We start from the raw sequence: 27,941 nt of genomic DNA, 5'->3' as shown, positions 1-27,941 counted from the left end.
TTCAAAGCATTCAGGAGCCACGTCTTCAGACACCACAAGAGACAGGATGAACAAGCAGGCCATGTTGCGTTCTTGTGTTCTGTGCCGTCATAGAGGAGCCGCGAGTCAACACGTATATGAACTGCTGAATATCTTCACACACACACGCACACACATTGTGGACGACTTCAAGAATGGGACAGAGTCTGTTGTGAGTCCTTTTTCGGGCTATGTCAGCGTGCTGAGGTTGGCTGGCTTGTTTATGAGCCACGAGTCGTGGTGCCTCAAAAGAAGCGAATGATACATCAGTGCACGCCAACGACCTAAGCAACGGTATTGAAATGGAGCCAGGAACTGCCGCAGAGCTACCACAGGGTACTCCCTGCCAAATCCCGCCGGTTCAGCAGGAGCATCCAGTGTGAGCCAGTGCAGAGATGTGCACTTTTTCAGAGAGAATTTTGCACTGTTTCTCCCCAAGCTAACAGAGCCAGCAACAAGTGCAGCAACGGCTGTCAAGAGAGACTTCATTTAGTTTGCGCAGGAAAAATAGGAAGAACAAAAACAAAATAAATGAGGACCCGTCGATAGTCCTCGGTGGCACGAGGCGGTATTTACTTTGCTTTTGTCATTTCCTTCATTTCCTACCAGATTACTACATAGCGCATATCTTGGCCGCCAGGTTGGGCCGCCCGTGACTGTACACTATAAGATACAATTTTCAAAGGAGCCGAGTGAACGATCACTGTGATAAAAAACAAGCACGTTGAATATCTCCGGGCGGTGAAAAATAACCCGAAAGCCGGCACTAAAGCACACCCCACAGCCAAGGTGCAGCTTTTACGCGCGCGTTGAACCCGATAGGTTTTCTTTTTTTTTTTTTTTTACATTTTAAAATTTGTTTTGGAGGCTTGCTTCTATGCGCATGGGACAAAACTCTAGGTGGGCCAATAAAAGGTTAACTGCACTCAAATTTCGCCTCGGCCAAATTTATTTTGGACGTACAGTACGTCCAAACCAACTCCGCCAAACGCCTTTTTAATCAGTTGGAAATGTTTAAGAAAGCCCTGCCACAGACGACGATGCACCTGCAGGCGCATCGCGCAAGGAGCCATGAAGCGGAAGTGACATTGCATTCGACCAGGTCCTCAGGCCAGCCAGGAAACCGGTCGAGCTCCGCTGGGCGCCCTCCCCCTGGAGCGGCTGTGAACGTGAAGCGGTTGCGTGCAGGTTTGTTCCGCGCTGGCCGGCCTCTCGCTCGCATCACTGCAGCCTGGCCGCGCTCTTCTCAGTTTCGGTTAGAGGATCGCCGATTGCGCATACGTCTGCTGTTATATTTTGTATCAGTTTGTATCCTGTTGTCTTTTAAGGCGAACTATACAAAAATAACGTTTTCAGGAGGTGGACTTGTTTAGATAAGTTGGCCCTTAATCCGGAGCTTTGCACTACAGCGCCTCGTATCGAATGGTCTAATGTTCAGCCCCGAATTTATTTTTAATCAAATGGTGCCCCTCAGTTGCCTTGAAAGGCAAGGTTTATCACAACTATTTTCGATTCATTGCACTCTGCATCTATGGGCGGCGCTGGCGTTTTTTGCGAGCAACAGGCGTCATTCATGGAGTCCACCAACTTCGGGGAGGCAACTCGTGTGCAGTGTGCTCAACCTAAGGCCTGCTGAGCCAGCAGCTACCGCACTGGAATTTCCCCAGAGGTGAGGTACATTTTCAGCAGGCCTAGCATTGTTTTCTTGCCTGCCGCATACTTAGGTGCTACGTCTGTGTTCATTAGTTCTCATGCCCTTGACTGCCTTGGTACAGCTTCGACAAGTTTTTATTTTATTCACCCAATGCAATAACCCCTAAAGGCCGCCGTGAAGGGTTATTACATAGGGGGGTTACATGGACACGCATATTGTATTAGCGCAATAAAAAGAACAGTAACAAAACGACACAGGAACGTTCTAACGGAAAACACAAATAAATACACACTGTAAGCTTGAAAAGAATGATCATTCAAAATTCAATACATAATAACAATGAAAAACCAAAGACAGGAATTTTATACAAATGGTTTAAATTCAAGTACAAACACGATGTAAAGCGTATCAGCAGAAAAAAAACATGAAAATACAGAGCAAAAAAAAATTTAGTGCACGTTTGAGAGAAGCAAAACAAAAACACAAAGTTAAAGCGAAAAATGGAAGCACAAAATGGATGCAAAGCAAACAATGGGAGCTCTTGGATTAGTTCCTGAAATTTCACGTTATTATTATTATTTTTTTTTTTTGAGGGGCAATATGCGATGGTAGGTTATTCCATTCGACTATGGTACGTGGAATGAAAGGCAGGGCAAATGCAGATGAGTGGCAGCTTACGCGTTTAACTTAGAATGGTCGCGGCGTAGAAAAACGATGGGAGGTGGCCCAAAAAAATCCCCGTGAAGTGACGCATGGGGATAAAGCTTGTGGAACAGTGATAGGCGGGAAAGTTGGCATATATAGGTCAGGTAGTTCGGCGCGACGTTTTAGTGCTGTAACCTTAGAATGAGGTGAGTGGTCTGAATATATCAAGCGAGCTGCATGGTTTTGCGGATATTAACTTCGGTTATGATATACGCTTGATGAGGATCCCAAATGGATGATGCATATTCTAGTTTGGGACGTATTAGTGTAGTAAAGGCGTGGTTTCGAATGTTAGAGGGATCATGTTAAAGGTTGCCCTTGAGAAAACCGAAAGAGCGATCAGTGGAAGACAGGGTTGCTTTATGAGATAATGCCGTGGCAGGTCAGGCTTTAAGTGAATTCCCAGATATTTATAAGTGGAGAATAAGTCAGTTGCAATATTATTCAATGTGTAGCAGGTAGAAATTCGGGAGGCGCGCTTATTAGATACAACATGCAGGGCACATAAAATTTCTGCAACTTTTTAACTGATTTTCTTTCTTAGGTATTGTGTCTGCCAGGCCATTCAGTGCAGCAGTAGAACAGGAATTTTTGCAGTTCCGATAGGTTTTCTACAAAAAATTCTGGACTCTTTAAAACACCCCATATTACCTGGGTTGTTTATTAAGGTACCTGTTGCCCTCCTGAGCAAAACAGTATGATAGCACAAGCGTATGCGCCAGCAGCTAGCTACGATGCTCACGCCATTTCCGCTTGATTCCTGAATTTCGGTAGATCAAATATTTCAGCGTTAATTAGTCCTTCATCGGTAACTTAAATTTCATCAGTAAGTAATAGGTAATTTTATCAAACGAGTGGTGCAAAGTTTTCTTTCACGTTTAACGTTGAAGGTGAAAGCTTTAGTTCTTTTCAATTCCATGATGAAGCAATAAAATCGACGGAGTGTAATTCTCGTGGCGCTCACTTTTCCGATGAATGATAAGAACCTGTTGTTTTTCTACAGCTGAAGTATGTTACGCATCTTGACATTGTATCAAAATAGACCTGCGAGGTTATCAACGGTGAGAATAGGGACGCAGGCATTTCGTCCTCACTAACCAACAACTGGGAACGAGCGGAGATGCCTGGAAGCGAGTCGCTGGGCCGCAGATGTGAAGGAATGCTGCCGAGCCAAGCGTTTATGAAATACGAGTTTATGCACTGGCTATCTGCATGACGGGCCACGTTGAGGGTTTCGCTAGAGGAGCGGTTCCGCGTGCGGGCATTGTGTTTGAACGCTTTGTGAATCCGGCGGCGCCGCGGGTCTGGAAGAGGGCGCCATTTCTTGCTCCCCATCGGGACGCTACCCGTCGCAGGGCGGCCAGGATTTGAAGAAAGCTCGCGGGCCCTTGGCCGCGCGATTAGGCGCTAATCTGGCCGCCCGGGCTTCCCGGATCCATTGTCCTCCCGCACTGCGAGCGCGCAGGGAAGCTTTGCGCGCCTCCGAACAAAGCTGCTCGGGCGATGCGGCCGGAGAGCGCGAGGTGCGCGGACGAACCTTAGAAGACAATGCCGGCGGCTTCTCCGAGGGAGCGCGGCTTGAAGTTCCAAGGGACGCCAGGGGTGCTGAGAAGCCGACCGTTCACTGCACCCCTGTTGCGAACGCGCTGAAGTGAGCCATTCGGGAAATCCGGGAACATTCAGGCAGATACATAATTTGTGAACACAGATTTCTCGTGGCGCCCTGGACGAAAAGGACGCTTTGACAGACCCCGCGCGGAAACATGATCCTGCCCATCTGAGCGTAAATTGAAGTGGCAGAGCTGCCGACACCACAGCTTGCGAACTTGGCCAGAAGCAACTACCTGCACCCGCTTCCTCCGTCAGTCAGCAAGCAACCCCGGGAGAAGCATGGGTAAGTTGGTTTGTTACCGGGCTGCAGTCAGCCGCCGATGATATCGGCGAGGTGTCCTCAGAGCGTTTAGGTGTCTTTTGAGCATGCTGCCTTGCCTGTGACAGCCAAGATTTCGAGTCTATTCGACTCCAAGTACAGGTTCCAGGTTTCAGGTTTCAGGTTTATTTCAGTTTTTTGGATAGCATAAGTGAGTACAGATATAAAAAATAAGCAGAGAAGCAAAATTTTCGGAGACGTTGACTGCCAACAAACAGAACTCTCTGTTTTTGGTGACGAAAGATACGAAACATTGCAGCCGTATGTGCGCCCGCCATGCTTTACAGGAGCCTTGCACTTCCTGTTGTAGGAGTGCAAACGAAGCACTGAACGGCGTCTGGGCCACCCTGCACCACCGGTACATAGAAGAGCGAACGACACTGGCTTCCGCCATCACCAAAGAAGCTCGATCGAAAGGGTGTATTGTGCATACCAAACGCTCTTGAGGGTGCAATTACAGCCGAGGCCAAAAATGAATACTCGACTTTTCTGCGTGTTTTGTAGCGGAAGCCCTACTAGCAGGGGTTCCGCATTTATTTCTTCGATCTAAAGAAATGTAATACGAGCTAATGAAAAGTAAGCGCTACTGTGACGTTATTTTAGTGCGAAAGCACTATGACGGAGGAACCGCTTAATCGGCCGAGAGCCTCCGAGCACAGCTTCCATCGCTACTAAGAAATAAATCCTCCTGAGCAAAAGCGGGGATCTTATCCTAGCAGCCAAATGGGAATTTATGAGATCTCCTGACTGAGAAAAACGAAGCAGTGATTTTTTCGGCTCTGTGCTCGGAATGCGTTTTTCAAATTCCCACGCTACGAGATCGCCAACCAGCACTACGATCCATCGCCGGAACATCTCAAGCATCGTCGGTGAGCGCACCAGTCTTCTTTTGAGGCCATGCAGTTGTTTCGCGGGAATCCAATGTGCGGTTAGGCTTAGAACACGTCCTGGCTCAGTGTACTTCGCCTAGCACGTTTTCCTCTACAAATCCGTACTCTGGACAGGACCTCTTGCCGACTATAATATGGCTCCTGGGCACTCTCCTACGCTCCGCTCTACATCTCGAGGCTCGCCTGTGGCCGGCGACAGCGCTCTGCTTTCTCGCGAACAAGAATCTTTGCCAGTAGACAATCCCCTCGATACTCATCATCAGCTGGAGGGGGACAATTCCCCGCGGGGACATGCCTCAGCTGGTACCAGTGGCGGTGGAAGTTCTCCGGTATCTTCAACACACCTTTTGGAGGGATTATCCACAGAAAAAGAGGAAGATACCTCTCTTCTATGTGACAAAGGGAAGCTGCTAATTAATATTCTCAGCGACAGCAAGCACAAAGTGCCATGTCCCTCGCGTGAAAGAATCATGGAAGTGTTCTTTGACAATCAGGCAATGTTCATGGCGCTTCGCACAAAGCTTTCTCGTGCCGAGGGAACAATTGACGAACTTCGTTCGCAGCTCAGATAGTCGGCCACTCGCAGTCCACTCAGCCAGCCCGCCGTGTCGATGCGCTCTGCGCTCGATCGTCGCATCAGGTGACCGATCGGACCGCGTACTCGGTCCGTCGTGTGTATTTATTCCCCTGTGGATTCATTCACGGCAACGGATCCATCCTCGGGATCCATTCCCGTTCCGCCACGGATTTTCCTTAGCCAGTAGAAGGTTTCGGATCCACGCGCTGCTCGCTGCGCCGGCATTTTCCGCCCCATCATGTTGTCGCGTTGACAATATGGGTGCTCACCACGGTCGGGGAGGCATCCACTCATCAATGGGCACCGCGCGCACCATCGCGGCCCGCGTGGCACGCGAAAGCAGCGGCCCTCGGCTCCCCGTCGTGACGCAGCCAGCGAGGACGGTCGGAAAACAGCTCGCGATGGCGCGCGTGCGCATGCGGCCGGGTCAAAGCACTTGGGCCGCCTAACAAGCCCGACGGTTGTTGCGGCGCCCCCGCTGCACCGCCGGCCTCACGCTAAGCACGTCACAACAGGCGGCGCGTTTCATTAGAGCTTGTGCGAGACCGGTGGAAGCGACAGAAGTGGAAGTACAGAGCCCTGGCAGCGCCGTAACTTTCGCCGGGGGGTGGGGTCGTTATCTTGCGCTTTCCCCGACCGCAGCCCTCTGTGGCGGTAGCTGTTGCTCGTGTTTGCTTCTATTCGTCGTCACCGGAGCGCGCTACCTTTTGTGCAATTAAGGGAGCGCAACATTTATTAGAGGGCCTCCAGCGTCGGCCGCCCTAGCTTCCCCTGCTTTCAATCAAGCCTCGCGCAGCTGCGCAGCTCCGCGGCCTGCTCTGCTGGCTGCTGTGCCGAGTTCGCAACGGAGCGCCGACCTCTCGGTGCGAACAGCACGCGGTCTCCCCACACGGCGCCTTCCCCTCGCAGTTGCTTTTCACGGGCCACGGCCCAGCGGCGGCGGCGTATGGCCGAAACCGCGCTCATATGTCAGTCTAATTACATGACGCGTACGTCAAGGTCCCTTAGCAGGTCCCTTGTGCCCAGTTTCATCATCATGGTCATCATTCGTCCCCACGGCAGAACTTCGCAACCACCCTGGTCGCAGGCCTTGAGAGGTAGTGCCATGCCCCCGAATATTCATCAAATGCATACGTTGGAAATTACGTTAAAAAAGTGAAAAATTTGGCTCCAATTCACGCTGTGAAGACGATTGGAAAGCAAATCTTTAAACGATACCCACAACTATTGCTTTGTTTTCCAACGACCTTCACAGCGTGGATTATTAGTCTCTTGTCCCCTTTTTAAAGCGAACTTTCTTGGTCTGCCTGATGGCGCTGTCAAAACCCAAATGCACTACAGGAGTGCCAACTTTACACAATGGGAGAGCGGGTGGTGATATATGATGAGGAAACAAGAAAAAAAAAACGCTTGCCGTGGTCGGAATCGTTATGACTGTGACGCCCATCCGACTTCGCCATTGCGACACGGACGAAGCAACTTGGATTTCGAACTTTGACTTTCCCCCTGCTACTTGAATAGAATTCAAGCAAATCAATCGCAAAAGCCCACTTAATTTCGCGCAGAGAAAGCTTCGTCCTTCATCTTCCTTTCAGGTTAGATGAAAGGGGGCTTTCATTTTTGGTAAGGTAGCATTGGCATCAGTTCCGGTGGGAGAGGCTCTGTGGTGTGGTTAGCGGAGCATAAAAATATCGCCTCGTATTCTGGTTTTATGTTTGCCAATAAAATAGCGATTATTTTTTTGGCCTAACAGTAACAGCGAACCCAACGCATGACATCTGTCCACACCCCTCCTAGCCAGCTGGTGGGTCACGTGATCGAATTCAAGAGAAAAGTAACAAAGAAAAGTGACTGCGCTGATTGAACTCAAGCTTGACGAATGAGTGAATCGGCGCCATCACTACACTGTGCCGTTATCAGGCGTAGCGTTTCGCTCTCCTTACCGCGTCTCACAACCGGTGGTCGCGACCGCCTTTTTCTGTGATCACGCCATCCACGCGTAAATAACATATTGCAGCAGACGATAGCGGGGAGGCGGTGACGGCTGGAAAGGTGATCGAAGGTAGCTAGGAAGGTGACGAGAGCTGGGGCGGTATTCTCGAGTTTTGTCCCTTTTGCGTCCCTTTCAAGAGTGTCCCTTTTGGCGAGCCCTGATTGGCTAAAAGCAAACAACCGGAAGTCACGTAACGCAAACGCGGCAAACCTACTGGCAATGTTTATTGCTTAACCGGAAGTACGTCACGATAAAAGGGATGCAAAAGGGACGTTTTCAAAAGGGACAGTTACGAGAATACCGCCCCTGATGTGTTTTTTTTTTTTTTTTCTAGTGGAAGTTTCATTGTAATTATTGTGTCTTTCTGAAAACTGAAAGCTGATTTTCTGCGTGTTAATTGTGTGCATTCTTCTGTTATTTTTTATTGTCACAAAGGACATGCCATTTCCCGCAGAGTCGGGCCAAAACGGGAGGGGGGGGGGAGGAGAGGGGGACGTCACCTTGTCAGGCTTTTTTTTTTTTTTGTAGCCTTTTTGACCGTCCCCCTCGACACCTGTATAGCGCCATTCCTGTACATGTGGTCACAATAAACTTTCAATTTCAACTTCAACTTCAAGGTGATAACGCAACAAAGCTTGCACTGAAGCAGAGAGCTCAACTATGTTACCAAAAGCGATTGAAAGAAATAAATAGATACGGCGAAAAAGACTGTGTGATGTTCTTTAGCTCCACAACCGCTTTTCGCTCGCTTTTGGGTGAACGTTACTTGACAGCTATAAAATTAGAGCTCGACTGAGACAATGACACACGCCAGAATGATGAGACAAGCGCTCGGTTCTTTCGTCAGACAAGCGTCGTTTCTTCGTGTGTCGTTGTCGCAGTCGGGTTCTAATTTTGTAATTATGCACCAAGTAGCTTACAGCTGATGTTGCTTGATTGCTTTGTGGTGCTGACGCCAGTTTTAACCATAAAAATGTGTCTCTTGTCAGCCTCAGCAGCCGTGATTTTGGAAGACATGCTAAGTTTTTTTTTTTTTCATCTTTTACGCGCAATATTAGAAATCTTGGTTATGATGTTTATAAGCTAAGCGTCAAATTACTCTGCATGTCATCATAGATATGTGTACGTGTAGCTATATGTGTACACGCCACTGATTGCTTACGTTTCGCTTACGCAAAAAAAACATGGGGAATTCACGGTGAATTTATGAGGTCCAGAATAGGGCCCATGGAAAGGAAAGGACAAGTATTTGAACGGCGCGCTCTTCGAGCACGCCGTGCTGGAAGAGCCTATGACGGAACGGAAACGCAGTGCCCAAAAGAACACGTTCTTCTCCTTTAATTCGTGACGTCGTGCTCAGATATCGTTATTTGGCCGAGAAAACCGTCCACGGTTGCGAAGGCGCGTGCTTTGAAAAGTGACGAGCATGCGTCGTTAGCCGAATAATCGCTTCTGGTTTTAAACAAAAAGCTAAGGAAAGAGATGAGGTTGCACCGATCTTGGAAGGGCGACAGCGCCGGCCATACTGATCACCTATTGCTCCGATTCCTGGTACAGGTCATCCACAGGAGGGCGTAGGAAAAGAAAGGCACGGCAACGAGCGCACAGCTTGGCAGCAGACACTTGCAAGCCGTGCCCACGCAGCCAGCAGCCGCCGCCCGAGCGAAGCCGGAAGCGAGCGGCGAAAACGCGGGTCTCCGGAGCGCGGCGTGTCCGCAGGCCGTGTGCCGGGAGCAGTGATGGCCGGGGCTTCATTTATCTCCCGGCCAGACAGCCCCGCGGGGCTCTGCACCGGCCGCGCATTCCCACCGATGGGATCCCCGGGGTTGTAGCCGGGGTGTCGGTGGAAGGAATCGATGGCCGCCGCGGAATGTGTCAACCCCGACCTGCAGCCTCCTACGCCCACCGCGGTCTGTTTACGCGGTGGGGGCGCCCAGGGAGGAACTCCACACCGCGCTCCATTGTCCCAGCGAGGCGGAAGAGAAGGGAGAACGCGGGCTGATAGCGACCGGGCCGGACCGAACACTCCAGCTGGGCCTCCGCTCCGTTTCACTTGCGGGGTCGCCATTTTAGCGAGCAGGAAACTCGCCGAAACGCACGGATCTGGATCTGCATTTGGTTGCACTGTTCTTCAACTTTATCGGAAGGGGAGTCAAGAAGTGTGCGCACGCTTCCCCTAGCGGCGCAAAATGAATCGTAAATCGCCGACAGGCCTCGATAACGCCGATTGGGCCCATTATTAAAGATAGTGTACCCAGTCAGATTGATTGATTCATTGTAGGTTTTAACGCGCAGACGCAACGCAGGCGATGAGGCGCGCCGCAGTGGAGGGCTCCGCAGTAATTTTGACCACCTGGGGATCTTTGACGTGCGCCCAAATCTCGTACACACGAAAGTTTTCGCTTGTCGCCTCCATCAGAAAAGCAGCCGCCGCGGCCGGGAATCGAACCCACGTCATCGTGCTCAGCAGCACAACGCCTTCACCACTGAGCCACCGCGGCGTATCCCAGTCAGAGGGGACATGGAACATTTCATGACGTCACTGGAAACACTGTACCCGCGCGGGTGGCATGCGTGCTTAGGCGAACCAAGCGGGTTACAAGCGGTGCAACGGGGGCCCGCGTCGTGAATATTTCAGGAGCCACTGGCGCGGAATCGCGTGCGGGTCGCGTGCTCGCACGCTCGCAGCCCGCGACGGGGCCGCTCTGCGCCACTCTGCGCTGCGCAGTCCGGGGTGGCCGCAGAGCCCGCTTGGCCGCTCGGCGAGGTTGCGCCCAAACTGAGTGACCTACTTTCCGCACTTCTCGGATGGCGCCCACAGCGAGAAACTTTCGAAATGGTATAAAAGACAGGAACGCGAGAAAAATGCAGGATTGCAGAAAATGCAGAAAAATGCAGGAGAAAAATGCAGCTGCAGGATTTCCTTATACGTGAGCACTCATGCAGGACACATCCCCTCGCATATGTACAAGCTTGAACTGTTTATTTACATGCTTCGTAGTTGCTTTGCACCCTGCTAATACAAGGCATCATCGTATGCATCGATATCGTCGTATTCGTCATGCCAAGCATCACACGCGCGACAGAGCTTCACGACAGCGTAGGAGGTTTCTTGCCTTTTTTTTCCAAAGCCACTGCGCGAGCCGGGAACGCTCAGCGGTCGCCGCAAGACACGCGCTCACTAGCGCTGCGCGTCTTCCTGGTATTTTTTCGTGCAACGGCGACCTTACAGCTTGTACAACAGCTCCGCTGTTAAAAGGGGGCCCTGCACTCCCCTGTGGCGCCTCTTTCGCGTATGCGAGAGCTCCTTCGTAAACTGCGCTTGAGGTTACTAAGGACACACTTTTTTAGTTTCTTTTCCTTAAGTTACTTTTCCTTCTTTTCCATGTCCTTAGTAACGTCAAGAGCAGTTTATGAACATGCAAAACCAACTAGCCCAATTCCTTACCTTACTGGCGAGAGCAGCTGTATTCAGGGATGGTAGCACAATTCGGACAGCCCTGGGAGTAGAGGACCTCCGAAAGGCTCACGGCGAGCGCGTCGCGCAAAAGGCGTATAGCTCAAGGAAACTCTAAGAGACTGGCTTCGCGCCCGACAAAAGAGGAAATGTGCAAGAAGTTTGTACAAGGGGGACAAGAGCTTGAAGAGCACGGCCAAGACGTGCAGTGTCCGGCAGCGTACTTTAGGTGAACTGCACCCGAAAGCGTCATCCGAAAGCACGGTTCAAGTGCTCGCGCTGCGAAACAATGCAAACGCAGCGCACGCGTGCAGCCCATGAAAATCTCGGACATTTCGTCGCCTGTATGTATACAAAAAGGCCAGTAAGGCATCGCGGCACCCGAAGGACCTGAGCGGCAATGCTTCAGACCCTGCTGGACATCAAAGTGAATGTGAGGAGCAGTTTCTACCGATGTCCGGCACGTTATCTATCATTCGGGTCAAGGCGTAAATTTACAATTGTGATATACCTCAATCAACAAATCGGGAGCGCCATCAGGAAGTTAAAGTTGGAACGTAAAAGTGAATGCATGGGAGACGAGCATTTCCTAGCGAGCATTTCCTAGCGATATACACTTTTAAAGTTAATCCTGCCATCAAGCATCCTCACAAGCCAATTTCAGTCGCCACGCTTGCAAGTTCTGAACTCTTGCCGCAATAAGGACATTCGAAAAGGTGCTGAACAAGTCCGAACGACTTGCAGATAGGTCCGGAGGCATACACTCTACACAACTGAATGCGAGCTGTTACAATATCGCCAAAGTAAAGCAAATTAACGAAATTCGTAAGACATCTTCCCGTGGGGAACCGTGAGGAGGATGCGAAGCATCATGGGGGTTCCGTGTAGGTTCCATTGTGTTGCCGTTATGTTGTTTCATTTATCGGAGTATGAATGGGAACGTAGAGACAGAGAAATGTAGAGAAATGTAGAGACAGCGAAGAGACCGACATCCGCGTTACCTGATCGAACACCTCCTGGTTCTCGTCTTTCTTTAATGCGTGCTCACGATCCTACGCCGCTGCCCGCCCTCTTCGTCCTTTTCTCTGTTTGAGCTGCAAGGCGCGTGGCGCTTCCCGCCACAGCCTTCCCGCAGGAAATTCAACATCCTCCTCTAAAGTTTTCAATTCGCCGTTTCCGTTGACGTTCAGCTTCGCGTGCCTTCGTTGTATCAGTAACTAGTAGTTTGAATGAGTGAATGACATAAGGCGCGTTCGTAGCGCATGCTTCCGTCTCGGTTTGTAGCGCAGTGGGAAGAGCGCGACGTACCTCCCGTTGCGGCCAGAGTCGTGAGATCGAAACCGGGCGCCACCTGACTGTTTCTTTTTATAGTGGACTGCGCTGACGTCAGGCCAAAGTCTAACGGGGCTGAAGAGAAGCGCATGCGCAGTAGAGTGCGGACGGCGGACAACAACGACAACAAGGGAGGGAGGAACACAGCCCCGAGCATGAGATGCTTCGCATCTAAAAGCGTCAGTGCACCAGAAGGAAGGGAACCACAAAGGATACGAGCACTTGCGCTTACTGTCAACGTATGCGCGACTGTCTGCGCAAGCACGCCAATTCACTCAAATCTGGGTCTTGGTGGGTGCAGCATGCTACGCATTGCAAAAGTTGTGGCTGCACGCCGTCGTTCGAGATCTTAGGCCGAGATCTTAGGCCGATTTCTTTGATGCGCTCTTATATTTTGTTTCTTTTGTTCAACTGATGTTCGCAACTGGAAAAAACGAAGTTGCAGAGAGGGGATCCTTTTGTTCTGTTTTCTTTTTTTCTTTTTTTTTTTTTTTTGCTATCACGAATCGTAAGATAGCGGTTATCATTATATTTTCGTGTGTGAGAGTTCAATTGTGTTCCTCGTTGCGTTTTTTATCTGTATGCTGTATTAGGTCACACGAATGAAAATGTATACTGTGTGTGAGTATGTATGACTTTACTTTTCTGTTAAAATCTGCGCCGATCATTGCTGCCAGTACTGGGCCAGTGCACCTCGTCAAGCTGCTTGAAACAGCAGCTTTTTGTGATTGGTTCATGCTCTGTAACAAAAGGAAAATAAATAAAGACGTGATTTGATTTGATTTGATTTGATTTGAATATTGGGAGCAAAACGCGCGCGATAATTTTCGATGCGTTTTGCACTGTCCAGTACTGTAAGGAGTTCCCCGCGGAATCGCGTCGCTCCTGAAAACAAAAGATTCATTGTCTGTCAAATTGACGCGTGTGTCCCGTCACCCTTGCGTTGCGCTTTTAGGAATAAATTGTTGCGATTTCTCTTCCTTTCCTCTTTCCCTCATCTTTTTTTCGTGTTTTTAGCGCTTTTAGCGTATCTAAAGCTGGCGCCCTCGTTGAGTAAGCGCACGTGTTTGTCTCTTTTCCACTCCGTCGCGTCTGTGGCGCTGCAGCTTTTTTACTTAGTTATGTAGCAATTATTTCAGGTTTCAACTCTTGCAACGAAGGGCACCAGGAGGCAACCTGGTGTACACAGAAGGAATGACCCAATAATTGGCTGCAGCTGACAACAAGGCTTTCTTTCACATAAGGAGCAAACCTGCACGTCGGAAGGCTTTCAAGTTCGTCAGATAGCGCTTGTTCATACCGGCTTCACATCATTGAAGTGGTCTGGAAAAAAACACGCCAGACACGTCTATTATGCCGGCTTCATGTCAGTCAAGCGTGCTCGACTGTGTACATCAGGCGTAGTACCGCGGAATCGCCGTTTGTAAGAGTCTAGCATGTCAGAGTATGACATCTCGCCCCAAACTGTTCTGTTGTCACTGCTTCATACAAATTTCAAAGATGAGAGACGGTCGAAAACTGACTAACAAGTTCTGTGTCATTACGACGAGTGATTTTTTTTTTTATATTTCACATATCGCTTCTTGGCTGGTACGTCGTGATGTGGCTTATACATGCCGTGGCTTTCCGCAAAGTTAGATCGACACTACTACCCTCTATTCCGAATATGGCGCGTTGTAAGGTATGCGAAACGATAACCGGCAGCTCAACCTATTCAGTGCGCTGTTTAGACGAGGTAATGCTGCGGAAAAAACTGGCCGCGTATCTGCTCCTTTCTTTGCAAATGTCGACAAAAGACGGCAGTCTTTGTCGGCGCTTGCCAAGTAAATGCCTACCTTCGCTTTCCCGCTCACCTCTCATGTTGTTCATCTTGAGTCGCGGTTATCCCAAGGAAAATACGGTAAAGATATGCTCAAGTAAATTTAAATTTACCGGGTCTTACTGCTCCAGGCCGGGTACCTCAATGCCAGGGCTGCCGTACAGCGGATACGCGCGTGAATCGAGGCACCCTACTTCAACGTTTATAGAACCACGTTGCCGTACTCCACGTGCGTTCCAAGCAGAACGTGGAACCTATCTAGTGTAACCTTTCGTAACCGTTGCCGCTTGATTTCTTAAACTGCCGCCAGAAGCTGTAGTGGCGCGGGCGACAGCAGGCGACGGATTGAATTTTTTGTGTGTGTGCAGTGGATGTGGTTATTTCATTAAAAAAAACAGCATCTATGAATTTCTTTATAAAGGAACACTGTAAATATGCCTTGTGTATTAATTTTCTGTCTTATATTTGCGCAATGTCGTCTTCTTCTTCAACAATGCTGACAAGTATGAGCATATAGAGCAGAGCCCAGCTGAGAGCTTCCAGGAGGAATGTGCGGCTCCGTGACGAAGGCCCCCTAGGCGTTCTCGCCCAGCCCAGAGCTTCTGGAACCACCTGCTTCCTGCCTCCAGCGCTCGCCACCTCTTCTTCCTCCTCCTCTTTTCCTCTCGCGCCCTTCTTCCGCCTCCGCACACACCTCGTCTTCCTCGCTTCGACCTGCTGACCCCTGTCCGGTGAGCAGCGCCTCCTCACACCGGACTTAGACGTCCAGATTTGGCTGTGAGTATATAAGACTATTGTTCTTGGCTTTGGCCGGGTGGCTGAATCGAGTCACAGACAGACAGACCAAAATTTCTGGGTTTAGGTAGCCCAAGAAAGACTATCGTCTTTAAAAGCGTCCCTAAGAGTACCCCTGTCGTTAGTCTCTCTGCCCCAAGTGTCCCCCCGATACGCTTCTGACGCTGTGCCACCATGCACCCTTCTTATTGCCATCAACCTTTCAATTACGGGGCGCGAGCTCGAGCCGGCCACCGCAATCTTTGCCAAGTAATGACGACGTAACATGCCAAGCAATTTTCCATCTTCCTCATCACCCCCGCCTACGCCATCTGGAACAGTGCAACTCAACATGGCTGTATAAGGTACTGTTTTTGCAGAGTGGGAAAGAGCAAAGATTTCTGCAATCCTAAAAGCTGAAAAGCAACGGGCAAGATACGACTAATTCCCGTCCCAGCCTCAAGAAGTTGCATTGGGAATATCATGATATTTATAAAAAGACCTCACACGTCGAAAGCAAAAGCTCCAATGAATGACTTCCGGGAAGATCAGTCCGCCTTCAACATCATTTCTCTCGAGGTGTCACTAGAAGAGCTACGTGATACCGATGGTGGTATTTTTACACCCAGTTGGCCCAGTTTACACCCGGTATTTCACACTGCGATTATTGAAAGAGCGAAGTAATGTTCTTTATTAAAGCTGGCGAGGTTAGCCTGACGGCCTAGTTTGCTACGGCAGACGTATGAAAAAACTACGAATTTGATGCGTATAATGATGATGATGACGATGATGCGCCCAAAAGAAGACGGCGTCAGTGTTGGTGACGCTAGTTCAAGCATGTGCACACAGCATAATGCTCCGACCGACGTGATTATTTGTAAGACAGGTTACTGCTTTTTGTTTAATGACTGTTCACTAGAAAAACAACGCTCTTTTTACGTTACTGTCTTCTCGGTACGTAACCTAAAACGCACATATAGGCAGCGTATACCTGGCAATGTTCTGGAAGTTTGGAACTTGTAAAATAACGCCCGGCCCTGTTTATGTAGTTGCCAGTTATAATTTCGCGTTAGTTAAATTTCCTGTGTGCGCTTCTTGCCGCAAATATTCTCAGCCGTCCACTCAGCATCGTCTGATCACAGGCCTACAAACTTCGCACTTTATGTATGTCCAGGTGAACAGGCCTCTCGGTATGTGCATCAAGAGCACTGTGTGTTCTGACATATGTGCCCTGACCCAACTCGTCCGCTGACATTCCCGTTTCCATCACGTACTTTTACCTGAAAGCACTCGTTAAGTGTGCACTTCGCGTACGATACTTTCTCGAACCCTCGAAGCACTTGCGCTGTGTTATTCAAATCGAGCATACCACACCCCATGCATACCGACGGGCTGTTCGGAGGCTATAGAGAGAACGATGAAAGAAGTCCACCTGTGATAGCGGAGCACTGTGCGCGAGATGGCTGCAGAATGGCGCGCGTCCTCGCAAGCGATTGCGATAGAAGACAGGAATGAGCACCGAGGATGGGCGAACTTCAGCACACGCCCGTGTCGACTCCCTGCAGGCTGCAGCGTGATCGAGCTTGTCTTGCGCGTTTCCAACAAAGGCCACGCACGGCCGTCAGCGACAGTGCGTACCAATGAGGCGTGACCGCTCCTGTCGCTCCTCCTTGGCCCGTCAGCTGCTGGCGGGTTTCCTTTCTTTCTTAGCCCCGAACAAGCGGCCGCTCCAGAAGTACACGAAATTCCCGGGACTGTATTGCCAAGGCTCTAGTGGAAACATTCTTCGCAGTAAAAGCCATGACCTTGCCGGCTATTTCTCGTGCGATTAGGACAACAGCCAGCGGCTGCGAAGCGCGCCGTGACTCGAGACAACCGGTCCGTGCACGCGGCGAGCGAAGCCGGAGGATCCGTGACCAATGCTTTCTCCGCGCTGTTCTTCCAAGGGCAGCGGCGCCTTTCTCGTCCGCCAGGGTGAGTCGTGGCGCCGCCGTCCGGCCAAAGGGCCGACGCTGTTGGTGCGCGCATCTGCGAAACTAAGAAGGAAATTCTAAGCAAGCAGAAGCGAAACAACTGAATTACCCTGAATTCCGGACAGCTCGCCAGTGCACGTGGGCCTGGATAGATGTGTGTAGAAGCGGCTGGATAGCCCTGCGCCTTCTTACGCACAATGTTGAGAGGTGCCAAAGTGGGCACCTTGTGTCGCTTCCGAAACTTGGTGGAGCCATTCGACCAGTGCTGATGACTCTGTGGTGCCATTCATTTCGTCCACGGGAATCGGAGAAGCAAGACAGAGTTTCAAAGCAATGCTGTCTATCTCTCCCAGCCAACGGTTCTTTCGTGGCGTGCGGAACAACAAACTCCCAACGTGGCGGAGGCGAAAGCGGGAGAAGGGAGGGGGGCGGAACGTTTCACTCGCGGAGCACACTGTAGATGGCGCGAACCCCGCCTTCCCCGCGCGGAAGTGCCTGCTCGCCGGCGGCGCCGGCTTTTGCTTCCGGCCTGTTTTGGCGCTGCTTCGCGTCAATTGTGCGCTGCCTTCACACGGCTTGATGAACTGTACGACAGCACCTTCCGAGTAGCCCGCACCGGATGGCATACATACGTTAAGTATTCCTTTTCAGGGCGGTAAAACAAAATGCACAAACCACAATCAGACATCTGGCCGCTAGAGAAACGATACGTTTTGCGCACTGCTTGCCACGAATGGGGCTCCGTTTTCTAAATTGGTGGAGAACAATTCGGTTGCGTTTTAAGAGGTATTACAAAAGGCGAAAGTAGCAAGTAGTTCTGATAAATAGCGATTATAAAAGTTCCCTCAGCTTTCTCGCGATTCTGAAACTATACTAACTGGTATAACCAACTATCGGTATAAATGTGAATCACTAACTTCACATGCCCATTGTTTCGGTGTCTGCGCTTGTGTCGCGCGGTGGTGTAGCCCCAACCTATAGCACATCAGGATGGCTAGGCTCCTTCCGCGGTCTCCCCCTTCGAAAGACGATCTTCTCCTTTTTCTTTCTTCCGACTCACGGCCGGGCTACAGTGGCGGCGTCCGCCGCTATAGCCCGGCCGTGGCCGAAGCTGCTGCGGCGTTCGGGACGCCGCCCCAGAGAATTCCAGGTAACGGCTGGCAGAACCTCTGGGTTCACTCTTTTTAGAGCCACATGCATGGGTGCAGGGCGAAGACGAGATTCCGTTCCCGTGTGGCTCGGGATTTCCTGTGTTCAGTCATCGACTGCTTCGCGAAGAACACTCCTTCTATTCTTTTGTGCAACTGCTAAAAGAGCGCTGCCGTTCTGCCACAGTAGCTGAGGGGTAGAACCGTGGCTATTGTGACGACCGCCCTAGGTCCCAGCCCCGGAAATTATGCATTTTTTCTGGTTACTCGCAAATGATTTAGTCTAAAATGCTCTCTCGCTTCAATTACACGCATTATTTTGGTAAATAAGGGTGCTTTGTGTCATCTTTTACGTATGCTTAGAGATTGGGCGTGGCATATTAACACGTTTATTTAACCGGAAGCAGCGGGATTGCACCTATCCTGGAATAGAACGTCGCTCCGCGAACCCTTGGAAACAGGATGGATTGCACAAGTATCGCAGTGGCATGACCCTCAACGCAGTTATCCGCCTCTGCTCCCACTGTAATTTCCGCTGTCAAGGCGGCCTCAACCAACGGGATGAAAACGTACTATAACGTAACACGAAAGTGTTTTATTTCCAGATACACGAAGGTTTGGCTGACGTCATATTCGTCACGGAAGTGACGCCAGTACAACGAAGCAAGCGGCCTGTAAAGGGCGCACCCCTGCACACAGGGTGTTCTTGCAGGGAAGCAACGTTTAGTACTAAATAGTACGTCTTACTTAGGGTTGTTCGTTTTCATGTTTTATATTTTAACAGAATGCCGCGATACCTCAACATTTCACTGAAGTCTTTGCAAGACCGTTCAAAGCGCAAAACGTAACCGAGAGACGACGAGAGGGCACAGGGACACGCGCGTGTCCCTGTGCCCTCTCGCCGTCCCTCGGTAACGTTGTGCGCTTTGAACGGTCTTGCAATGGAATACCAACTTGCCCAGAAATGTGACTGAAGTCATATCCGCCACGGAAATGACGCCGGTACACCTTCGCCGAAGCGACCCGCCAGCAGGACGCCGCTCGACAAGCACACCCACGAGACAACCGCCGGCCCGCAAGTCATGCTCAGCTGCACATTCCCTTTCGTGTTTTACTGATTCCTATGACAGAGGAATCGACCAGAGTTTTTTAATGTAGGATTGCATAATTCCCCACTGTGCCCGACATGCCGTGCACACGTGACAACAAAAGATGCGCCAAGAATTCGCCGCTGCGCGAGCGACTGCAGCTCCCACCCTGTCTTGCGTACGACGCGGACCTAGGCTTGCAGTCTGTCACATGGGCCAATTAACAGGACTTTTTAAGTTCACAAACAGCACAAGTGACCCTAGAAGCATTCTCGCGAGCGTTATGACACCTGTTTTCTTCATTTTCGCATTTTCTCTGCGCCATTTTCTTCGTGTGTGATTGAGCGTTTTCTTTAGAACTTTCTCGTCGATTTTTTTCTCTAGCATATTTTTGCACGTCATTTTTAATAGCTTTGCGTTCCCTCCCGCTGCATTCCAGGCAGTCACCCAACATCCCTGTAAACATCTCCAGCCGGCGTAGTAAGCCCTGCCGCTAGCTGGGCTCGCCTCACCTACTCGCTCTGTTATCTCGGGGCGATCGCCCGCGATTTTTTTCCCGTTTGCTGCGTTGAGGAAGGGCTCGTAGCAGGAGACGAGTATAAGCACCAGTAAATCATCAGCTGGTTTCAGCCGAGAGTGGCGGCCAGTCACGAGAACCTTCCACGCACCGCCCGGAAGGCGAGAGGACAAGCCCGTGCACTTCGAGGGCCTCGACAGCGCCGCCGGGGGGCGCAGCTGTTGCTCGAGGCCACCACCGCGGTGCGCTGAGTTCTTTTCGTGAACTCTCGCAGTGCAAGTCATTATTATGACAACCCTCGAATGGCAACAACTCCCACTGCCGTGACTGTGTCGCAATGCCCCCTTCGGGCGCAAGACCGAGCTCCCAAACTTGGACTGCGCTCTTTGACTGCCTTTCCCTGGGGCATGAAAGGACGGGCGTTGAGCACCAACTGTTCTCGGTAAGAGACCGGACCGCAGATCGCGAGCTTCTGTCTTTACTTTCCCGGATGCCCGCTGAGACTGCCGGAACGCCATCAGCCAAGTCCACACGAATGCCAAGCACATCACGGCGGCGGGGAACACCTGATCCACCCGCTGCTGATGTGCACGGGCGAGCTTCCTCGAGGCCTGTTGTGCCACAACAACACGTACCCCGTGCTTTGAAACGGTGGTCGGGCGCGCGTCCTCAGTTCGGCACAAGCGAGTCCAGGCCGCAGCCGAGGCGAAGGGCAGCCAAGGAAGCGGAGGGCGACCTTGGCGGCGGCGCGGCCTGTCAGCGCTGGTCGCCGGCCGCTCGGAAGTCGCGCCGCCACGCCTCAGCGGGCGCTGTTTGCCTTTGTGCCCCGGGCGGGCCTTTGTTGGCCAGACAGCTCGTCCGTCATCATTGGCGACGCGCACGCCTTTGTCTTGGCACCGTTTAGCCACGGCTGCGCGCGCTGTCGTCCGCCGCGGCGGCGGCGGCTCGGTCAACGCTTCCCGGCGCCACGGCCAGGCGCCAGGCCGGACGTCGACGGGCTTTTCTTCGACGGCGCTTGCGTAACGTCGAGGCTGCGCCGCCAAAGAGCGGACAGCCCAGCCGCTTGCGTAGAACTTATTACACAGACGCTCTCCAACAATGCGGTAGCGCTGAACAACCGCACTACAAAATGTTGACCGGTTTCAGGCTACTGAAGGTAAAACTGGCGAATACGTAAGTATACCGACCAAATAATCCTTGGTATTCGATTAAAGGGATTGATATCACATAGGCACGCTTGTGGACGAGCATTGAGCGCACAAGGGACATCCACAAGTTACACTGGCTGCTCAACGTCCCGCGGCCCCATAACACGGCATTGGTGGAGCCCGGACGAGCGTCGTAGAGTCTCCTTTGGTCTAGAAACAAACAAATGGCTCCGGAACTTATGGTCCCAGAACAAATGGCTCCGGAACTTATGGTCCCGGAACCTATGGTCCCGGAACAAATGGCCCCAAATCCAAAGTAGGAACAAATGGTCCCGGAACTTATGGTGCCGGAACAAATGGTCAAGGCACCTCTTCGGGCAAAATTAATCTATAAAACTCCACGTGGGTTCTCTGATTAAATTTGTTTCATCTTGCTGGAGTGCAGTACCGCCTGCTCTCACAAAAAGCTGTCAGTAAATCGGCGAGCGCAATGCACCAGTACAGCTCTGTGTTGAGTCTGTTGACTAACGGTGCAGTACCGACCTACTCACGTTTTTGATATTTTACATAACTCAAATAATACCGTCACTGTAAATAGGCTCAACGCACACGCTCAAGTGGGACTCGCTTCTCAAGCGTTGACAAAATTTTGTATCCTTGCGAGTATTGCAAGTCAGCCAGCTTAATTTAAACAACAGTTGTGTTGCGCCGCTTCATTTAGAAAACTGCATTCACGAAGAAAATTATGGCAGCTTGTTATTGTATTCGCTTTAAACAGCGGCCGAGGGCTGCTCAGTAGACGAAGATATTGATTTAAATGTCTGCCACTGGTTTGCTATTCGGAATAACAAAAAAAGGCGAGCAAAGGATGCACGCGAGGACGTACACGTGCGACAAAACATTTGTATACCGCATTTAACTCAAGTAAATTCAGCCGTAGCAAATATACTATATATGAACAGATGCAAAATACATTCTCCACAAATACAAACATATAAACATAAATACATTGACCCCCTTCCTTCCCTCATACGGGCGCTCGTGCATAGGTACAATAGGGGTGGGACCATTTTTTTCCTAGTTTGAAGTTGGGACCATTTGTTCCGCAACCATTAGTTTCGGGACCATTTTGTCCGGTACCATTTGCTCCGGGACCATTTATTCCGCGACCGAGTCTTCTTACACAGGTTAGACATGCCAACACGCAATCTCATTCATTGCAGACCGATGTGATCTACTCCATCAAACGGTTCATTTGAGAGAAAATACAGCGATATTGAACGAAACTTCTCACATTCCATTCGATAGTCATAGCCGATTTCATTACTCCAACACCCATACTAAAACGTTAGCTCCTGGAACGCACGTTTCACCACAGCGAAAAAGTTATACGACTTCGGGCTGTGCTGTGCGTATCTGAGGTCCTGGTTTGGGCAAGCTTCAGCTCCGGGTGTCATCACCGGCTGTATATATGCACTGGTTGTAGATTTTTCTTTTGAGTGAGAGAGGTAGCTTACTTTGCATTATTTGGCAGTACTTGCCGAGTGCTCCCCAGGCCATATATCCTATTCTGCGCCGCATTTCACTCTCGTGTTTTGGGTCAGCACCAACAATCTGCCCCAGGTGGCTGTATTCTGTCACTACTTCGTCTAGCTGAAGGGGACGCTTTCGGCATGCTTGTTCCTCATTACGTCTGCTTTGTTCGTACTTGTTTTTAGCCCCACGGCCGTCTGCTCAACGGGCCATGGAACGAATAACGTTAGGAGTAAGTCAGGGACAGGAAACGAGCTACCTGGATTAGAGAACAAGCTAGAGTAGAAGATATCATCGTTCAAATGCAGAAAAAGAAATGGACTTGTGCTGGCCATGTCGTGAGTCGAACCGACACCCGGTGGACAATTAGGGCAACAGAGTGGATACCAATAGTTGGGTCTAGAAGAAGTCGAAGACCATTAATCCGATGGAGGGATGAAATAACGAAATTCGGGATAAACTGTGCACTCGAGCAGCTCAAAACAGGAGCGGTGGGAGAGGCCTTCGTCCTGCAGTGGACCTGAGTAGGCTGATGATGATGATGTTGATTATTATTATGATGATGACGACGCTGGTGTTCGCGCAAGCGAATTGGACGTGCCACTTTCCCGCGCGCGTTAGCCACGCTGTCGAAGTTGACCGCTCTAATCTAGAGGTATTTCAGTTTTATTTTCGGCGCAATAAAAACGAATTGTCGGCTCAAGGATGCAGGCAGGCGTCACCGTAGCTTGGAGCGCCGCGCGCAGTGGTTTTCGCGAAGAGTCGCCAATATGGGAAACAAATGTTCACACGCAACTTTGCGAGCCCCCAAAGCACGAAAAGGACACAGGGAAGCAACACAGCGCTACGAACAAAAAATAATCACCCGTACGCTGCAATCGATTACGCATCGTTCGTACCACACGATACCGGCTATGTATGGAAACATGAAAAAAAAAACTGACAAGTAAGATTATTCAACTGAACACGCCCAAAACATTACAAAATGCACATACAAATGCAGTCAGAGGCGCAGTGCACGTTCTTGTTGGAGGTATAATATGCCACGAGTTCGATTGGGAAACAGGGTTAATATTTTGACCAACGACGTTGGTAGTTTGAGGCGTAGCATTTGGACTCGATAATTTGCCTTCGAACGTGGTATTTGCCAGAAATCAGGTGTTCGTGCGTTAGCCGCATTGCAAGTACAGCTTCCGGTGGGGGCGTCCATGGAAACTCACCGTGGGCCGAAGGCGGGTGGGGCCCTGCCGCCGACGGGGGCGCCGGGGGATGCCTGGCGAGGTAGTCGTCCTTGCAGACGAAGCGGTGCTCGTCCAGCACGTACAGCTCCTCACCCGTGGACAGCTGCTTGCGGCACACCAGGCAGGTGAAGCACTTGAGGTGGAACACCTTGCTCCGCGCGCGACGCACCAGGTCCGTCGGCGAGATGCCCAGCGAGCAGCCCGCGCACTTGGTGCCGAAGCGCCTGCACCGGAGAGGAGGGCACGCGGGCTGGTGAGGTCGGCGCGAATGAACCGGGGGATGGGCCACTCGTCATCAATCGCTTCGGCGCGGCGTTCGTCCCGCATCGCTTGGAACGAACAGGCTGCGTTTGGGCGCACAATTCCCGAGATTTGTGCCAAGGTATTACGCAACCTCTCATCGCCTGAAAGGGTCAGAAAGTGCTTGCTCGCGGCCATGGGTGGGGTTCGTGCTCGCGGGGACTCGCATACTTCCTTGCGCTCTCCGCAAGAATACTCGTTTGTTTGCAAATACGGGTGGCTCTCGCGTAGCGGCGCCCAAATTGAATGCCTCTTTCACGTCGGACGAGCAGAAGAATCGCCGAGCGAAGCCCCCCGCGCTGCACGAGCAGCGTGCCACTGTGGCTGCGTCCGACTGCTCGGGTCCGCTGCTGACTCACGGTCAGCCGGGCAAACCGCATTACCCGCATGTCTGCGGCGCTCTAATTGCGGCGGCGTGGTCCTTTGAGCACGCCTTTCTTTGTCTCCGACGAAAGGGACGCTGTCGATCTGCAGAGATCAAAGCGGGACGGACGGGACCGACGGCCGGAGGTTAGCGACACGTCGGCGCACTATCTGACTCGGCTCTGCGGGCCGGCGAGAGTGATGACCACGCGGTCCCCGCGCAGGCCGGGAGCAGCGGCGACGCAACGCGCTCAAGGCGAAGCGGAAGCGCTGTTTGCAAGCGACACGGCATCCGCCAGTGGCCACTCGCTCCACAGAGCCCTGTCTCTTATGGACACGATGGGAAACGGCACAGCCGCGGTTCGCGCAGATCGTTAGTTTCCCGTTGCGCTCCTGCCCGACCGCTGTCGGGCGTCTTTCAGCCGTCCACAGAACACGAGAGCGGCCTTTCAGCTGATTCTTCACCCCACACGCACACTTGGTACACCTCCAAATTTGCGGATGCAGGGTTTCCCTTGAGGGATGCGCGTTTCTTGTCGGAGCGGGCAGCACGCCAAACATATCGCTGCATGGAGCGAAGGCCAACATAAAACCTGCATTCAAGCTGGATGCTTGCATATGAGGCTACTCCAACAGCGCCTGTTTTGGCGGCCGTGTTTTATTCGTCCCTGAGCCTCTGCAGAATGGTCGGCATTTCGGGCTTTCCCACCTCATTGCTCTGCACCTCTCGAACCCTCCGCCGGCCTGAGCTAGTTTCTGATTACGGCCGCTGCAGCGTTCTTCATTTGAATGGAATATCAGCGCAGAAGAAACGCTATTACAACTGCCGCTTATGCTCGTTTCTCCCAAAGAGCCGCATGTGCAAGTTTACAAAGAAAAATTAACAGCTACATAACATCATTATCGAACGGCCTACAGTAGATATTATTTCTTCTTTTGCGGGTAACAACCAATGTTATTCCGCATTACTTTACACATTTATTTATTTATTTATTTATTTATTTATTTATTTATTCACTTATTTATTTATTTATTTATTTATTTATTTAAAAATAACTCTAGGGTCCTCCGGCGGAAGGTGCGGTAAAACGATAAATCAAATTTAATTAAAGAAAAACGCAAAAACAAAAACAGTAAAACATATGACTGCATTACGCAACAAAAAGAAACACTCGCAGAGAAGACACAACAAAAGAAAATGTTCTGGGAGCACCATATGAAAATTTATACACGTCACACGCACGTTTACTAGTCTGCGGAAAGAAAGATGAAAAATAACAATAAAAGGAAAGCAAGTGTACAAATGAGGCCGTGAAATTGTCTTAGGCCTGAATGTTTCTGTTTAGGCCGGGCATCTGTAAATTTTGAGACATTTGTTTTGATGACAATGTGTGATGGCAGATTATTCCATTCTATCGCGGTTCGAGGTACGAATGATTGCACAAATGCGAGTGAACGACACGTGATGCGTTTGACTTTGTGTGGATGATCACGACGCGGCAAGATGGCTGAAGGTCCACACATGAAGCCATTATGAAGAGACGCATGATAGCAAAATTTGTGAAAGAGTGTTAAACGAGATCCACAACGACGATGGGCTTCAAGCTCGGCGTGGTTGTTTAAATGCTGTTACACTGGCGCGGCATGAATAATCCGAATAGGTGAAGCGTGCAGCAAGGTTTTGCAGGGCTTCCAAATCAGTTATTAGGTATGCTTAATGAGGATCCCATATGACTGAAGCCTACTCTATTTTAAGACGTATTAGTACGCCAATTTGCGTAAGTGTGCGGGAGAATGTTTGAGGTTACGTTTCAGAAAGCCAAGAGAACGGTTTGCAGGTGCGAGAAGGTAGTTGATGTGGTCATTCCGCCTGAAGTTAGTGGTTAGGTGTACGCCAAGGCAGGAAGAAACCTGTTCCACGCGATTGCTGTTTAAGATGTAAGATGTAAGGTAGCAAGGTGGCGATTTTACTGTGTCAGGTTCAAGAAAAGCTATGCGTACACTGCTGCTTTCCATCCAGTGCCGGTGCGAGTTTTCTCTTCTGGTGGGGAACACAGCACTCGGAGCGCATCCGTCAATGGAGGCATTGTGGCGGTGGCGTGCACAGAATGCGGGAGCCGGATCTGCGCGGCGCACGCGGTCCGTGATTTGCAGCCGGGTCCCGCTGTGCGGGCTCGTGGGCCCGGGCTCCCGAGAGGCGGCCTGCTTCCTGTTTTATGGCGACGCGCAATCTGAAAAGGGCCTCGCGCATAAACACCTCTCAAAGGAGCCTCGGCGCATCCCGGAACTTTATGGGCCGCCCGCCCTCTCCACAACTCTCGGCCGCTCCGCTGTCGCCTCGGCCTCGTCGTCGTCTCCCTCGTGTTTCTCTCGTGAGCACGAGCCCACACTTTCAATGCAAAAGCATTACACGGCCCACTGCGCCGAAGCGGCGGCCTTGTCCGAACTGGCTGCGACCAATTCTTTGGCTCCGTGGAGAGGAGCCGGCCGTGCCGCCGGAGGGGTGCGCACGCGGGCCGCCATATGCCCGCCGCAACACGTACTATGAGTTCGGCATTGCTTGGCTCAAATTTGCGCCTGTAGCCTGAATATGGGCCTACAACGGTGATCGGCAGAGACTTCTTAATTGTGGTAACGGAAACAACAAGGCAAAGAGGCAACCAAAGGACGACTGCGATGATGTGATTTCCGTACGCGCGCGGCAGCCACCGGGACATTCGCTGCCGCCGCTGCGACCGCTTGCGTACTAGTCAGGCCGAGGAACTTGGCGGCGCCTACAAGAGCGGCGTGTCCGCTCGGCAGTCGGACACCACACTAACGCCGCCGCATTCACTACACCTGAAAGGGAACTTTGACTTGGCGTTTAGGCGTCATCGAAGCATTACTTTTTACTATCTCACTGCGGAGTGCCATTCAAGCCTGGGAAAGCTCGCTGCACTAAGTCCCGCGCCGGCCACGGAAGCCGTGACAGCGCCTCTGTTCGCGAAAGCGCGGGGGTTTAAAAAGTCCCGCTGAAGGTCACGATTCGGCAAGCTTGAACCGCCGCTCGTAGTCTTGTGTCGGGGCACTAGCCTCAAGAAGAGTCCATGTCACCTACAGAAGACTCCCCGATTCTACTTCCAGCTTCAAACCGACACTAACGACCATCAAGGTTGTTTGGGACCAAAGTGCGGACTCGGAGCTTGTTCGGCAGCGAAATTAAGGTAGCTCAACGGCGGAGGAAACAGCATTCCGTTGCCTCACCTCCCTCACTTCCCCGACCCCAAGAGAAATCCCAACAGACATTCAGGCTGTTGGACCGACAGCCAATCCGGAAATTCGGCATATCGGTCTGTCGGTCTGATGGCACCCTGTTGGCCTGATGGCAGTCTGTCGGTCTGATGGCAGTCTGTTGGTCTGATGGCAGTCTGTCGGTCTGATGGCAGTCTGTCGGTCTGATGGCAGTCTGTCGGTCTGATGGCAGTCTGTCAGTCTGAATGCA

At 51.1% G+C, this 27,941-nt stretch overlaps 1 protein-coding gene across 2 annotated transcripts in view; it reads right to left on the bottom strand.

The window, feature by feature from the left end:
• Nucleotides 1-27,941, bottom strand: part of LOC144165198 (LIM/homeobox protein Lhx5-like) — a 269,753-nt gene that overhangs the window by 133,065 nt on the left and 108,747 nt on the right. For both annotated transcript variants that reach the window (XM_077695319.1, XM_077695318.1), the window contains exon 2: nt 23,777-24,021. In XM_077695319.1, the coding sequence (XP_077551445.1) occupies nt 23,777-24,021 (245 nt within the window). The remainder of the gene's footprint in view (nt 1-23,776; nt 24,022-27,941) is intronic.

The sequence above is a fragment of the Haemaphysalis longicornis genome, unplaced genomic scaffold, assembly GCF_048455015.1.
Source record: "Haemaphysalis longicornis isolate Haplotype H1 unplaced genomic scaffold, Haemaphysalis longicornis Haplotype H1 scaffold_14, whole genome shotgun sequence".
NCBI classification, from domain to species: domain Eukaryota; kingdom Metazoa; phylum Arthropoda; class Arachnida; order Ixodida; family Ixodidae; genus Haemaphysalis; species Haemaphysalis longicornis.
This window is presented reverse-complemented; position numbering and strand designations above follow the sequence as displayed.